The following is a 14105-nucleotide window of genomic DNA, read 5'->3' as shown; positions in this document are numbered from 1 at the left end:
ATCTCTGCCACCTACCTAGTACTGTCTTATGGTTCACCATTTATGGAACATAGGCGTCCTGGGTACCTTTACAGTATGGGATTTGAAGCTTGTGTTTCCAATACAAGAGTTTTGGTCAGCAAAAATGTAAAACAATTGCTTCATGTTCACATAGAAATGCATGACCTTTAAACTGAAAATGTCTGTTGATATTGTCTTAGGTGCATAGTTTCAGAGACTCAGAGAGGTGGAGAGTGCATCTGAAAGGAAGAGGGGATGGAGGAGGCGTAAATATGATCAAAATACAGTGCATAAAATATTCAAAGAATTAATAAAATATAATTATTGAATAAAATAGATTCAAACAAGGTGCAACCCCAAAATGTAAAGTTAGAGTCTTCTAAGAGAGGTGGACTGATCCAGTGGTTTTGTCTTTTTGATGTTTGTTGGTAAAAACCTGACTTTGATCATCAGGAAAAAAATTCATTTTATTCTTATTTTGACATTTTCTGTGATGTCCAATAGAAATATAATATAAGCCACATATATAATATTACATCTTTTATGATACATGAAACATAAAGTCAAAATGAAACTAACTTTATTAGTATATTTTTTAACTCAGTGTGTTGAAAATGCAATTTCAACATGTAATCAACATTAAAAGTCACTATGAAATGATTAAAATTTTTCAGACAGTGCTTTTGAGATCTGTGCATTTTATATTTACAGCACATGTCAACTCACACAGACCACACTTCCAACATTTACAGCCCCATGTGGCTGAGGGGAGCTCATCAGTTCGGAGGCCTACAGCATCTCAGGGGTTCAGTTCCCAGGTGGTATCCTTCCTACCAGAGTTTTCATGGGGTTTCACTACTCACTGAAGATGCTCTCAAAGTTTAGCACTCTTATTCTGAATGTCCTGGTGTGTGTGTGTGTATGTGTGTGTGTACATATGTGTGTGTGTGTGTGTGTATCTGAACCATCCAACCAGAGAGAGCATATCCACACCTCAGCCCACCTGTGCTCAGGGTACTGGGTCTCCTGTCTTTTGTAATATCTGAGAAATGCTTTGAAGTTTCAGTCAATGTATATTAAGTCCACTTTGCTATAATTTAAGCAACATCAACAATAACTCATAGTTGGTTCCGGAGAGACAGGGCATCACTGCAGAAAATTCAGTTAACCAAGCTGAAAATCTCTACCAAAATCAAACCATCACCACCAGCAACAAAAAACAAAAACAAAACAAACAACAATAAAAACAGCCCAAATTTTAAGACATCTTGGAAACATACAAATACAGGATGAAAATTTATTCAGTAAGTAAAAAATTTAGTTACATACTATAAAGATAATTAACAAGAGAGAAAAAGGATAATTAAGCATAAACAGATAATTTGAAATGGATGGATTATATTTGTTACTTACTTAGATATGACTGTGAGGAATAAAATGGTCTAGAGGTGAGTGGTATGTACATGTAGTCTGGGGTGGGTTGACATAAGATAAAAATGAGAAAGAAATCAAGAAATTTTAGATGTAATTGGAGGCATGTTTTTAGTATTTCTCTTTAAGTTATCTCTTCTCAAAATCTTGGAAAATGTTTCAGAAAACAAAAAATAGTTATTTTCTGAAGCCTGACGGATGTTTAGTGATGGGTGGTATGTGATGGGGAAAAACAAGTCCTGAGATAGCTACTTTCCAGTTAAATTTGAAGAAAGAAAAGTTGGACTGAAGCTTCATATTTAGCAGATTTAATGAACAGTGGACAGGACTGATGTTTTATGGATGATGTAAAGTACTCTGGATTTCACCTCTGAAATAAAGCTAAAGACAAACTATATATATATATATATATATATATATATATATATATATATATATGTATGTATCAACAGTGCAGCCTCTGCTAAATCATTCTCAGAACAGAGAGAGTTGGAGGGGGGAGAGGAGAGATGGAGAAGAGGGGAGAATAACTTGACAATCGGAATGCTTCATCTTTGATTCTTGAACTTTGGTATGATTTATATCATTTACCATTTTAATATTCTGCTAGATTATATATTTTCATACATACACCAGGCATAGCCAACCTCTCTGCATGGTAGCTGTGTGCAGCCAAGGATAGCTATGAATACGGCCCAACACACAATTGTAAACTTACCTTCAGACAAGAGAATTTCCCTGCCATTTTTGTACCTCCATTGTGTGGGAAGCTTTATAGACAGCAGCATCTCTAAATGTCACACAGTTGCAGAACTGTTGCAGTTTGAGGCAGTAGGCTAAAGTATTTCCTGGGACCATAAACTTAGGTCCCAGTGCTTGCCTACCCCTTGTATTTCTCCTGGATAGTGCGAGAAGGTCAAAATAGTAAAAGAACAATCTCCTCCTGGTCATTAAGGACAGGTTCTTACTTGCAAATGATGGAAAAAGCAAGAGACCTTTTGATATAACAATCAAGCAAAGAACTAAGGTAAAATCGTTTTCTGTTCTTGGGGGAAAAAAAGAAAGAAAGAAAACCGGACAGACTGTGGGAATTTGCTGCATGGAAGAATATATGACCTACTCCGTTACTAGCCAAGCTTTGTAGGTAATTACAAGCAGTTTGTGGGAAGGGTTTCTAATTTGTACAAGGTCTTTGTGAGTTTTACTATTGAAGCTTTTAGGAGATTTGTTACATGGTCATTAAGGATAGATATAAACTTTCTCATTAGTGTTTTGAACATCCTAATATAGCTGGCTGTCTTCTTTCTGCATAAATCATCTAAGCAGGGCGAGTATCCCAACCTCAGTCAGACCATTGCTCAGAAGACAGGTGTAAGGATGAGAAAAAAGAAGTAGAGGATGGCCTTGTCCGCATAGGCAGGAGAGGAAGTCCTTGGTTCTGTGAAGGCTGGATGCCCTGGTGTGGGGGAATTTGAGGGCACAGAGGTGGGAGTGGGTGGGTGGGTGGAGGCACATCCTCATAGAAGCAGAGGGAGAGGGGATAGGATAGGAAGTTTCTGGGTGAGGGTAATAGGGAAAGAGGATAACATCTAAAATGTAAATAAAATATCCAATTAAAAATGTATACAATAAACAAAAAAGAAGTAAGAGACATTGAAACTCAGTTACAGGAATAGAAGGATATTGTTTGTTTGGTTGGTTGGTTTGGTTTTGCTTTGTTTTTTTGTTTTTGTTTTTTTTTTTTTTTAAAGACACCAAGGGGGTAAATCCTGTCAGCAACCTATGAACTTAGATTCATTCTTCTCCAGAGAGTCCTCCAAATGAGACCATAGTCTGGCTAACAGCTGGCTGCAGACTTAGGAGACTGCATAAGAATTTGCCAGGACCATTTCCCAGACTCCTTGTCAATGGAAACTATGACATACTATAGAATTGCTTTTTATTTTCTCTTAAATGGCTAAATATATGATCATTTGTTCTAGATGCATAAGAGAAAAAAAAGGAAAAAAAAGAAGAAAAAACAGGCTCCTTTATCAGTGAATTCCCTTTCATTTTTACTGATTGTGTGTGTTTTAAAGTAGAGGTAGTTGATTGATTTTTATCAACTATCTTCCTTATTTTTATTTTACTTAGTCTTAAAAGTTTAGAGTCAGCAACCTTCTTCTGAAATAAGGGCCAGGCAGTGATTAATGAAGGTTCATGGGCCATTAGTGGCCTGTCAAGGCCTTTGCCTCCACTAGTGTGTCTCAGTGACATCAGTAGAGTATATGCCAATGACTGAGCCTTACTGTGCCCTGTGAGCTGATTATAAAACCTGCGTGTGTCCAGTGTGGCTTTCGTTTACTTCCCTCTGTAAGATCATAGCCTTGTCCCCCACTAAGTTGTTAGAAGAAATCTACTCATGGCTTTTCTAAGACTGAACCATCCCTACTTTTCTACCTGAAATTTTTTAGTGTTTAATAAACATTATTTAAAACTTTAGCATTTCTCTTCTTAAGTAATGTTTGCTTTTTGTTTTCTTTGTTCAACTCTGTTATTTTAGTCTCAGAAAATCATTTGGATAGCTGTTCAGTGTTTTAGCATATTAGTAAAATATTCATAGGAATTATATCCCCTTAAAGGCTATAGAAGCTCTTTTTGGTTGTAATTTTTTCATAAAGTTAACTAGTAACCTTTGCTAACTACCTTTTTCAAGATTTGGGCTATCTTGTATCACAAGTTTCTAAATTGTATTTTATTGGAGTTCTTGATATACTCTTTTAAACAAAACATACAATCAATCTTGTGATGGCCTATATGTAGTTAAACATAAGACAGACCTTTTCCTGAGTCTGGCATTCATCAAAATTCCACTTACACATATCCATTGGATATCGTAACCGCCTTGGTAAGAGAGGAGACAGTGTAATGATACTTTGTGTCCCTCCCTTCAGTTAATAGTATATTGAAACAGTTGGCTGTAAAGAAAGAAAGAAATTTCCCTAGGACTCCTATTTTGGGAAAAAAGAAAAGCTGGGAGGTCTGGTACCAACCAGCAGAACCTGCCACACAGGAAGAGATTTCACAGTGTTCTCAAGACTAGTTGAACCTCACAGGATAGACTGGGGCTTAGGCAATGACCCATCTGTGATAGGCAGGACCAGACCATGACCATGACCATGACTGTTTAGTTTAAAGCACCTCTTGCCTTCTACTTATATTTAAACTGCATATCAATGTTCCCAAAGACCGGGGAAGGGGGGTCACTGGACGTTTTTACTCCTCTTTCCAGTGTGACCACTGTGAATAAATCTCTGTTCTCTGTGTTCCATGATCAACTGTCTCTTTAGTTAATGTGTTGGAGATGAGTAGCTGACCCTAGCATTTTAGGGCTGCTAGAAGGCAGGCTTTGATGCCAAAAACTCTGGTCATGCTGTTAAATATGATAGTAAACTCTTTGAAACCATGATGTTTTCTCTTGTCACACTCAGATATGAGTGAGTCAGATGTTTGGATTACTTGCACATTTATAATTTTTGCATCAGTATTCTGCCAATCAGAAAACATTTTCAAGAGCTGACAGAAGTGACCAACTAATCCTCTTTGCTTCTGCTATTGATTTGAGCACTCTGAACACACACACACACACACACACACACACACACACACACACTGAGAGTACTGGGAAGAAATGTTTCATTGTCAGATTCAACAAAGCCACTTAAAATCCCGATTGTTGTCAATGGCACTGACGGCAGGCAACTCTGCGAGTTCAAGGCCAGCTTGGTCTACATAATGAGTGCCAGGTCCAGGTCGACTGGGACTACAGAGTAAGACCTTGTCTTTTAAAAAAAAATACTCATGGCTAATATGTTAAATAGATGCTTGTTTTCCTCACTTTCTTGTGGGCCATGGCTATGTCTTTATGGCTATAGACACAGTAATATTCTGTGTACATATTGCAGATTTAGCTTTGGTGAAAGTAACACTTTTAATTGCTTGTTCTGAGCAAAGTCAAACAAGACCTAGGTTTTGAATTATGTGCACACAAAGCAAGTACCTCACACCAGTCGAAAGATGCATCAGGGTTGTTGCAGAGCTTCCGGTAAAAACATTTCACATCTTGATTTTTCACTTCAGGGCCAAAGATTTGCTGTACCGAGGTGTAAAACTTATCGTAATCGATTGCATCTGCAGTGGGGAAAAGTGCAGGGACATTTTCATTAAATTCCAAGGACAGAGTTTCACATTTCATAGTCATTTTCCATCCTATAGTCTCATTTTGGCTTATAAAAAGATTATAACTGTACCTTAAGGTCTTGGATTTGTGAACATAACTAGGCCCCAGCTAGAACAGAATTCAATCAGAATAAATAATTTATTTTGCTTTTCAGAATTCTCTCCTGTTTCAGCTATGATAGAAATTCTGTGCATGAATACAAAGATAAAAAATCACTTTTTTCCTGCTACAAATGCATTTACCAGTTTCATGTTTCTTAGAATTTACCTTAGATCTTTTAGATCTTTGTACAGAGCAATTATTGGTTATCTGGCATTATAAAAACTTTCACACAGACACATATACAGGAACATACACAGACATATACACAGACATACACAGATACATACCCACATAGACACACACACAGAATAACACACACACACCATACAGATACCCTCATGCATACACACATACACAGAGAGAGAGAGAGAGAGACAGATACACACACAGACACACACACTCACTTGACTTGAATCTTGATTTTTGCCAAGTTTGTTGATGTGTTTGGATCAGATTACTGCATCTCAAGTCAAGAAAAAGTTAGAGAAAAGGATTCCTCAAACTGTATAGACAAAATCCTATTATTTTATTTAACTAACAAAAATATGTATTGAATAATGTTCTAGCCAAGACTTAGTTGTATGTCAGAACTTAGCTAGACATTGGACATAAAATGGGAAACTAGGCAATGTTTACTGACATTTTACATTTCCAGAAATGAGAGAGAGAGAGAGAGAGAGAGAGAGAGAACTAGATTAAACATTATACAATACAAGTCTAGTTGACTCATCAGAACTTTAATTAATGTGGAGAGTTGGAATCCTGCAGGCCCAAAGCCAAATTACCTTGGGTTTAGTCTTTTAAATAGCCAGTTATTTCCCAGGTGTGTGTGATCTCTTTGTTAGCATTAGCAATCCTTTGGGAGTGTGTAAGTCAAGCCTAACTTTCACTTACTCAAAAGTTAAGAATTCATCGGGTGACATATGAGGCCTATCCCAGAGATTGCTCAACTTTCTTTTAACCATCTACCATTGATGGTGTTCCCATCGATGTATTTGAAAGGTAGCTTGACTTATGGCTCTCTTGTTCTAAACTATAAGCCTTCATGAAACTGTTGTGTTGAAACATAGTATTTGGAATAACCTAAATCTTTTTCCAAAGGTCATGGTTACTTTCTCCCCAGGTCACTCGGCTCTAGAAGAAATGATTTCTTATTCCCTTTAATATGAGAGATTTATCCTAGAGATTGTTCGGTGTATGTAATATAATAAATGGAATAAGTCATATAAATGGACTTACTGACAAAAGTCACATGATTCAATAGATCAAGAAAAGGTTTTTGAAAAAAATCCAACATGCCCTCATGATAAAGGACTTGGAGGGACTTTCAGCATAAAAGTGCTATATCTGACAAACCCACAGCCAACATCAAACTACATGGAGGAAAAATCTGAAGCAACTAGGAATGAGACAGGGCTGTCCACTAGCAAAATGTAGTGAGTACTATCTAGAGAGATAAAGACAAAAGAAAGAAATTAAATAGGAAAAGAGGTGGTCTAATTATCCTTATTTGTGGATAATATGCTATTGTACATAAGAGCTTCCAGGAAACAAAATCAAATTACAAAAATTAGTAGCCCATCTCTATAACCAATAATGAACATGCTAAGAAAGAGATCACAGAAACACTCCCATTTGTAATAGCCTCAAAAAAAAAAAAAAAACTAATAATGAGGTAAAAGACTTCCAAAATGAAAACTTTAAGTCTTCAAAGAAAGAGTCTGAAGAAGACACCACAAGTTGGAATGACCTCTCATGCTAATTGTTTGGTAGAATTCAAATGAAAATGACCATTCTACCAACACAAATGTACAGATTTAACACAGTCCCAATCAAAATCTCCACAACAGTCTTCATAGAAATAGAATGAACCATTTTTCAAATCATATGGAGGCACAAAATATCTGGATGAACAAAGCAATTCTAAACCAAAAGAACAATACTGCATGGGTTATCGTTGCCAGGGCGCAAGCTGTATCACAGAGCTATAGTAATACAAACAGCATAGCTCTGGCACCAGTGTAGACATGTAGACTAATGGAATACAATAAAAAGACCCAAACATAAGTTTATGTAATCACAACTATCTGATGTTTTACAAAGATGTCAATGATACATACTGGGAAAAGCATCTTTATAAATCATTCTGGGAACAGTGGATGTCCCCAACCAGAAGAATGAAATTACACCTATATCTATCACCTTACAACAAAACTAACTTCAAATGGATCAAATACATAATGTGAAACCTGAAACACCCAAACGGCTAGAAGAAGTCACACGGAGCACCCTACAAGATACAGGTGCATGAGGAGGGACTGTATAAATAGAACTCCATTTGCTCAGGAATTATGGCCAACAGTTGACACATGGAAACTTTATAAAACCAGAAAGTTTCTGTACTGCAAAGGAAACCGTCAATTGAGTGAAGAAGACCTACGAATGGGAGAGTGTTGGGAGCCGACTTTAGTAGAAAGCAGCTATCAACTTTGTAGCCATCTGGAACCATATACCCTGATAAGAGACTTGTTTTTCAAAAGCCTACAACAGCTGAAGCACACTCTGTTAAATATATTGTTTATCCCATATAGATTGTTTTGCTGTTTAGTGACCCCAGCTGTATGGTGCACATGGTAAAATGTTTTCACCTGTGTTCCCCTGCTTGTGCTTATAAATACCCAGGATTTCTTTGTAGTAGTGTGGTGTAGTGGTGGTGTAGTAGAGTAGGAGTTGTGTGTGTGTTGGAGACAGTAAAGGAGACTTGACTGCAGATCCTCTGGTTTGTTTCCATTCTCGAATCTCTCCCCCTTCTTCCCCCCACTCTCTCTCTCTCTTGCTAGACCCCTACCTGCGGAACAAAGCGGGCCGTTACAGTTTGGCCGCCCAAAGTGGGGCTCCAGTAAGCGTTACAGGAGAGAATTTTGTCAGCTATATATTTAATTGAGAATTAATATTCATAATACACAAAGAACTCAAAAACCAAAGAATCAATAGCCCAATTTCAAAAATGGCCTATGGATCTGAACAGAGAATTCTCAAAAGTAATAATAAAAATGACTAAGAAATGAAAATTGAAAATGAAAATTAAAAACTACTTTGAAATTTCATCTCACCCCAGTCAGAATGGCTAAGATCAAGAAAACAACTGGCAAAAAATGCTGGTGAAGATCTGGGGAAAGGGCAACCTCATTGGCTATTGGTAGGATTGTAAACTGACAAAGCCACTGTGGAAATCAATGTGGGGAAGCATAAGCAAACAAACAAAAGAAATCCACCATGTGATCCAGCTATACCATGCCTCACCGTGTACCCAAAGGGTTCAACATCTACTTTACAGTCACGTGGTCAGCCATGTTTGTTGCCTCTCTATCCTCCATAGCTAGGAAATAGAAACAACCAAAATGTCATTCAGCTGGTGAGTGAATAAAGCAAATGTTGTACACACATACACACACACACACACACATTGTGTGAGCACAGTGGAAATGTACTCAGCTGTAAAGAAAAATGAGATAATGAAATGTGAAGGTAAATGGATACCACTGAAAAATATACCGAATGAAATGACTCCACCCAGGAACACAAATACGTAATGTTGTCTTCTATTGTGTATTCTAGCTCTGAACTTGAGTACACAATCTGAATTATCCAAGGAAGCCATATATATATGAGGAAGAAGAGGCTCTAGAAATGGGACAGTGGAAAAAAATGGGAGGGGTCTTTAAAATTGGGAGGGGAAGGAAAATAGAGAAGGAGAAATAAATAGCACTAAGGATGTTTTAAAAACCCATAGGACAACACTATTTTATAAACTTACTTTAAACATATGTGTGTGTGTATAGGTGTATATGTAGTTTTTGTTTATGTAAAGGATCGATAATGCTTCCCACAAGAGACATCCACTATCTAACAACCCCCCTAGTGCCTGCTAAGGGAAACCTCTTGTCATGTTGGCCTGAAAAATACAACAGTCTCCTCAAACATTAGACAAATAAACAAACAAAGCAAAGCAAACCAACCAAACAAACAAATAAAACTATTGCTGAAAGCAACACAAACTTTGGAAACAGGACTTGGAAGAATTGAGTTGGACCTGACTTGGAAGCCTTCTTTGGCTCTCACAGTATCAGAAGATGTTACATAAGCTCTCAAGGGTAGAGAAGCAGTCAGCAGTTCTACTCAGCTGTGGAACCTGTGAACCACGACAATGACTAGATCAGCATGGTATCCCCAATGATATAATAGTGGGACAACTACATTGGGGGTAACCAACAGCTCTCTAAGGAAACTTAAGGCGCATTCAACACACACACACACAGAGCCTTTGGCAATGTCCAGGACATTATTGTCACAGTCAAGGTTGAGTGTGCTGCCAGCATCTAGAGGCCAAGGATGCTGATGAACTCCCAACAATGTGCAAGGCTGCCCCACAGCCTTCACACACAGAACAAAGAATTTTTTAGCTTAAAAGGCAATAGTGTCATGGCTGAGAATCCTTAGTGTAAAAATGGCATTCATCTCCCGGTTTTAAAACTCAGCAAATGTTTATCTACCCAAACAAGAACAACCAGGAAGACACTATTAGCCCCATGGAAAATAAAAACATCCAAATGTTTATGTAGCTATTTTAAAGACACATGTTCAATCTGAAATGTACCTAAATGGGGGTTGAGGGAGATTTGGTCACAGGGTAATCTGAATTGTATTAGGTCACTGGTGAGATCTAAGAATAATGTAACCAGGACAAATCTCTGTAGTCTACTTAGCATCCCTTTGATGCTGACACATTTTCATTAAAACATTCTCTTGAGTTCTAGCTCCTTACCTACTATAAAGAGTTAATTCTTATCTTCCAATATTTATTAATGAATACAAATATATTTGGATAGTATTAAAAGGTTGGTGCAAGTTAGGATTATATATTTTCATTTCATCAATCCTTAAATCTTGTCCCCGAGACATTTGTCTATCAGATTAGTTTTTATCTAATCTAAAAACTCCTGAGGAAGGAACTTTGCACCACAGATTTGGGGTTGCAAGCTTTTTTCTTTGCTTAACACATGTCTGAGGAGTGTCTCCTGACACCAGGCTCTGAGCTGGCCTTATCTTTGCAAAACCTTCAAAACACAGGTCAATGATCAAGCACGGAGTACATATTAACCCTAGGAGCCTAAATAAAGTAGGCAAATTCCTGAAGGCAGCAATAAACACAGTTAACAGTGCTGAGAATGGCTCTGCCTGGGGAAATATGGGAGTGTTTGCAAAGAGGTAGCATTCTATTTTCTTGAAAAATTGAAAGAGAAGAGAGGGACTGGAAAAATGACCAAATGGGAAAGATGGCATATTAGCCACTAAAAGTACGGCAAAAGAAACAATTTAACAGCTGTTGATGCAAATCACAGCTCTTACCTCAAAGGGAATAAAAGTTTGTTTTGAGCCAGGTATGAGTGACCATAGCTTGGGAACAGATTCAACTTGTCCTGAATATCATATTCCAATGTGGATGTGGTTAGCTTTCATAGTCGCACAACAATAACAACTACAACATGACTCAGGGAATGTTTAAACCCATTGTTGGGAATATCAAAGAGGGCAGAGCTCTGTTACTGGCTTAGGTGCTATCTGATGACATTCTTAGCTTTGGATTTGGTGAAAGTCAGTGGTCTACTAATACAACCCAAAGGTATTGTGTGATAGATAAGAGCTGCTAAGTCAGGGCTGGTTGGTGACAAAGCTCTAATTAGTCAATTAAAAATTCCACATAGCTTTAGAATTTTTAGCATAGATTTGCCCTTTTTTTTTTTCTGAAAAGTTCAGCTCAGGCATGAGGACATAGTTGCTACAGTTTCAGTTTACAAAGTAAACAAGTAAACATTAAAAAAAAAAAAAAAAAAAAACTATGACATATTTAGAATTGTTGAAAAGTGTCTGAGGTTTGAAGGCTCCAGAAGCTGATGCCAGAAAGGCTGAGCCATGACTCAGGGAGTGTACAAATTCTAAAGATGACTTAGTAAACCAGCAATGTGGCAGAGCCAGAGGAAACACTCTGTAGAAATATACCAGAAAGAATAAGTCTGGATGGTAGACTTCCAGTGTGTGTTATAATAATCTGAGAGAACTATGATTACATACTCAAAGGTAATAACACTAAATACATGGCTCTGGAGACTAGGAAGCCGGCATTCATCCCATAAGACTTGAGCAAGAACACACTAGGCGAAAACTCAGGACGAAAGAAAAAACAAAAGCAGAATGAGAAATGAAACAAAACCAGAAAAGAGTGTCAAGATAGACACACAGGAGGAAGAGCATGGCGGGGACGGGGACGGGGACGGGGGCGGGGCGGGGGCGGGGGCGGGGGAGTGGAGGAGAGGGTGAAGCTTCTCAAAGCAGAAGCAGAGACCAGGTTCACGCAATGAAATGGGCTGAAACAGAGTAACAAAGCCAGCGTTGTGGTGCACACCTGGGATCCCAGCACAATGGATGATATCAAGTTTCAGGCCAGCCTGGGCTACATAGTGAGACACTGTCTAAAAGAAAGAAGAGAAAGAAAAGAAACACAACTTACTGAATTTGGCAACAATATTTGGCACAATATTTCAGCAAAAATGAAGGAAGCCAGCCTCGAGTGGATGAGAGATGCTGTGGGGAAATTTAGCAGAGAAGCAGAGAGGAGACATGGAGGGAGAGCTTAAGGGAAGAGAGACAAAGAGGAGGTGCCAGAGGATATTTTAGATTCAAAGGACAAAGCTGGTGAAAAAAGAGACTTCTGAGATTGCAAGCAAACTGACATTGTTTGAGGAGGGGAAGATGGCTGCTGCTTTAGGAAGTATTGGGCTAGAGGGAAAGGGAGAGCGAACGAATTCCAGGCTCTGTGCCTGGCTCTCTCCTAGGATAGGAAACTTGGCTGAGAGGAGCAGAAGCCCCATCAACGATTCAAAAACATAGTGAGAGTTTGGAAAATCAACTGTAGAAAGAGATAAAAACAAGCTGACTGGAGGGAAATGAAAGCTTTGTTGAGCACTTTATAGAGAGCGCAGCCAAGATCCGGAGAACATCGGGAAAGATCTGAACCCTTCTGACTCTCAAGTGACTTAGGCAGGTGACCCCTCTCTCCCTCCCATTGTCTTCGAAGCAAACTGGACTGCATTTTTTTAATAGTTCTAGTAAGATGGGTAGCACAGAGACACAGACGGTCTCCAGCGTGGTCACTATGCTATACTGAGTCTCAGGTGGGCCCGTCTGCAGTAGAAGTTCTTAATGCTATTTAATCCAACTCTTTATTACAGATAAATACAAAGGCTTCCTCATGTCCAGCTAAGTATGTCGGGGACAGAGAAAGAACTCAGGTCTGGCCCCCCACTCAGTGTCTTGGGTTTTAAAATAGACTGCTTTTCTCCGGCCTAATCAACAACTCCAGATGGACTTCCCTGTAACCATCCATCTTACCTTCTTTTGGGATAAACACGCCTGCTCTTTCTTCCTTTTTCTGGGCTGTTGTCTGTTCAACCAGTTTATTGAAATCAACCAAGGACGCTTTGAAATTGCTGATCTGCAGTGCGAGGTTGAACCGCTTCTCATCCCTGGCATCCATACAGACATAAGGAGTCTCTTATTTCTGCATAGAATAATACTGCAAATTTGCCGATGTGGGAAAGCTTCTAGTTCTTATAATGTGTCTCTGCTGTTTCAACTTTTGCCCTAGGTCTCATTCCTCTGATTTTATATCCCTGTCCTGTAGGAACAAGGGGTAAGAGCTGTTCCCAGGAGGTCAGCAGGAGGAAAGCTGAGGCCTGCTGCATTTCATAGAGACAGGGGTGTTAGTGAAGGGTCCTGACCTCATAATGCTAACAGTGGCCATCATGTGGCCTCATTAGATCACAGTATCTCTGTAAGTTCCTCAGCCAATTGGGATCCACCTCCTGCAGGGTGTGTGTGTGCTTGCATGTGTGTGTGTGTGTGTGTGTGTGTGTGTGTGTGTGTGTGTGTGTGTGTAATTGAGAAAATGGAAGGTAAAGGAAGGAAATTGGGCATTGCTTTCCTTGGAATGAATGTCTCTCTTATTCCCAGCCTCCTGTCTCCCACATGGTACTACAGAGAGTAAAGTTCACATTTGTTCCGGTAGCTCTCCTGGATATGGAAAGTTGAACTTGTGAGGATGAAAATATATTTCATCACCTGTCTTATTTGGCACCAATAAAGATATTTTTAGAAGTTGTGGATAATAAAACCATTTCTTTTTTTCTCTTTATGCATTTACCTTGAGTTAAAATACTAAAAGGAGCCACAGATTAAAAAAAAGAAAGAAAGAAAGAAAGAAAGAAAGAAAGAAAAGAAAGGTGTCCTTGTGTGA

At 38.6% G+C, this 14105-nt stretch overlaps 1 protein-coding gene across 2 annotated transcripts in view; it reads right to left on the bottom strand.

Annotated features, from left to right (window-relative positions):
• Wdr64 (WD repeat domain 64) overlaps nt 1-13577 on the bottom strand; it is a 136037-nt gene extending 122460 nt beyond the window's left edge. Inside the window, exons 1-2 of one of the 2 annotated variants that reach the window (XR_013104249.1) lie at nt 13202-13577; nt 5471-5601 (exon numbers count right to left, since the gene is read on the bottom strand). Coding sequence is in view for 1 of the 2 variants with exons in the window: in XM_034520689.2 (XP_034376580.1) it covers nt 5471-5601; nt 13202-13346 (276 nt within the window). In the remaining variant the exon portion in view is untranslated. The remainder of the gene's footprint in view (nt 1-5470; nt 5602-13201) is intronic. The other variant, XM_034520689.2, reaches the window with a different exon arrangement.
• Between the last annotated feature and the right edge of the window lie 528 nt (nt 13578-14105).

Source organism: Arvicanthis niloticus, chromosome 16, assembly GCF_011762505.2.
Source record: "Arvicanthis niloticus isolate mArvNil1 chromosome 16, mArvNil1.pat.X, whole genome shotgun sequence".
NCBI classification, from domain to species: domain Eukaryota; kingdom Metazoa; phylum Chordata; class Mammalia; order Rodentia; family Muridae; genus Arvicanthis; species Arvicanthis niloticus.
The sequence above is the reverse complement of the archived record's forward strand: the minus strand, read 5'-3'. Positions and strand labels throughout refer to the sequence as shown.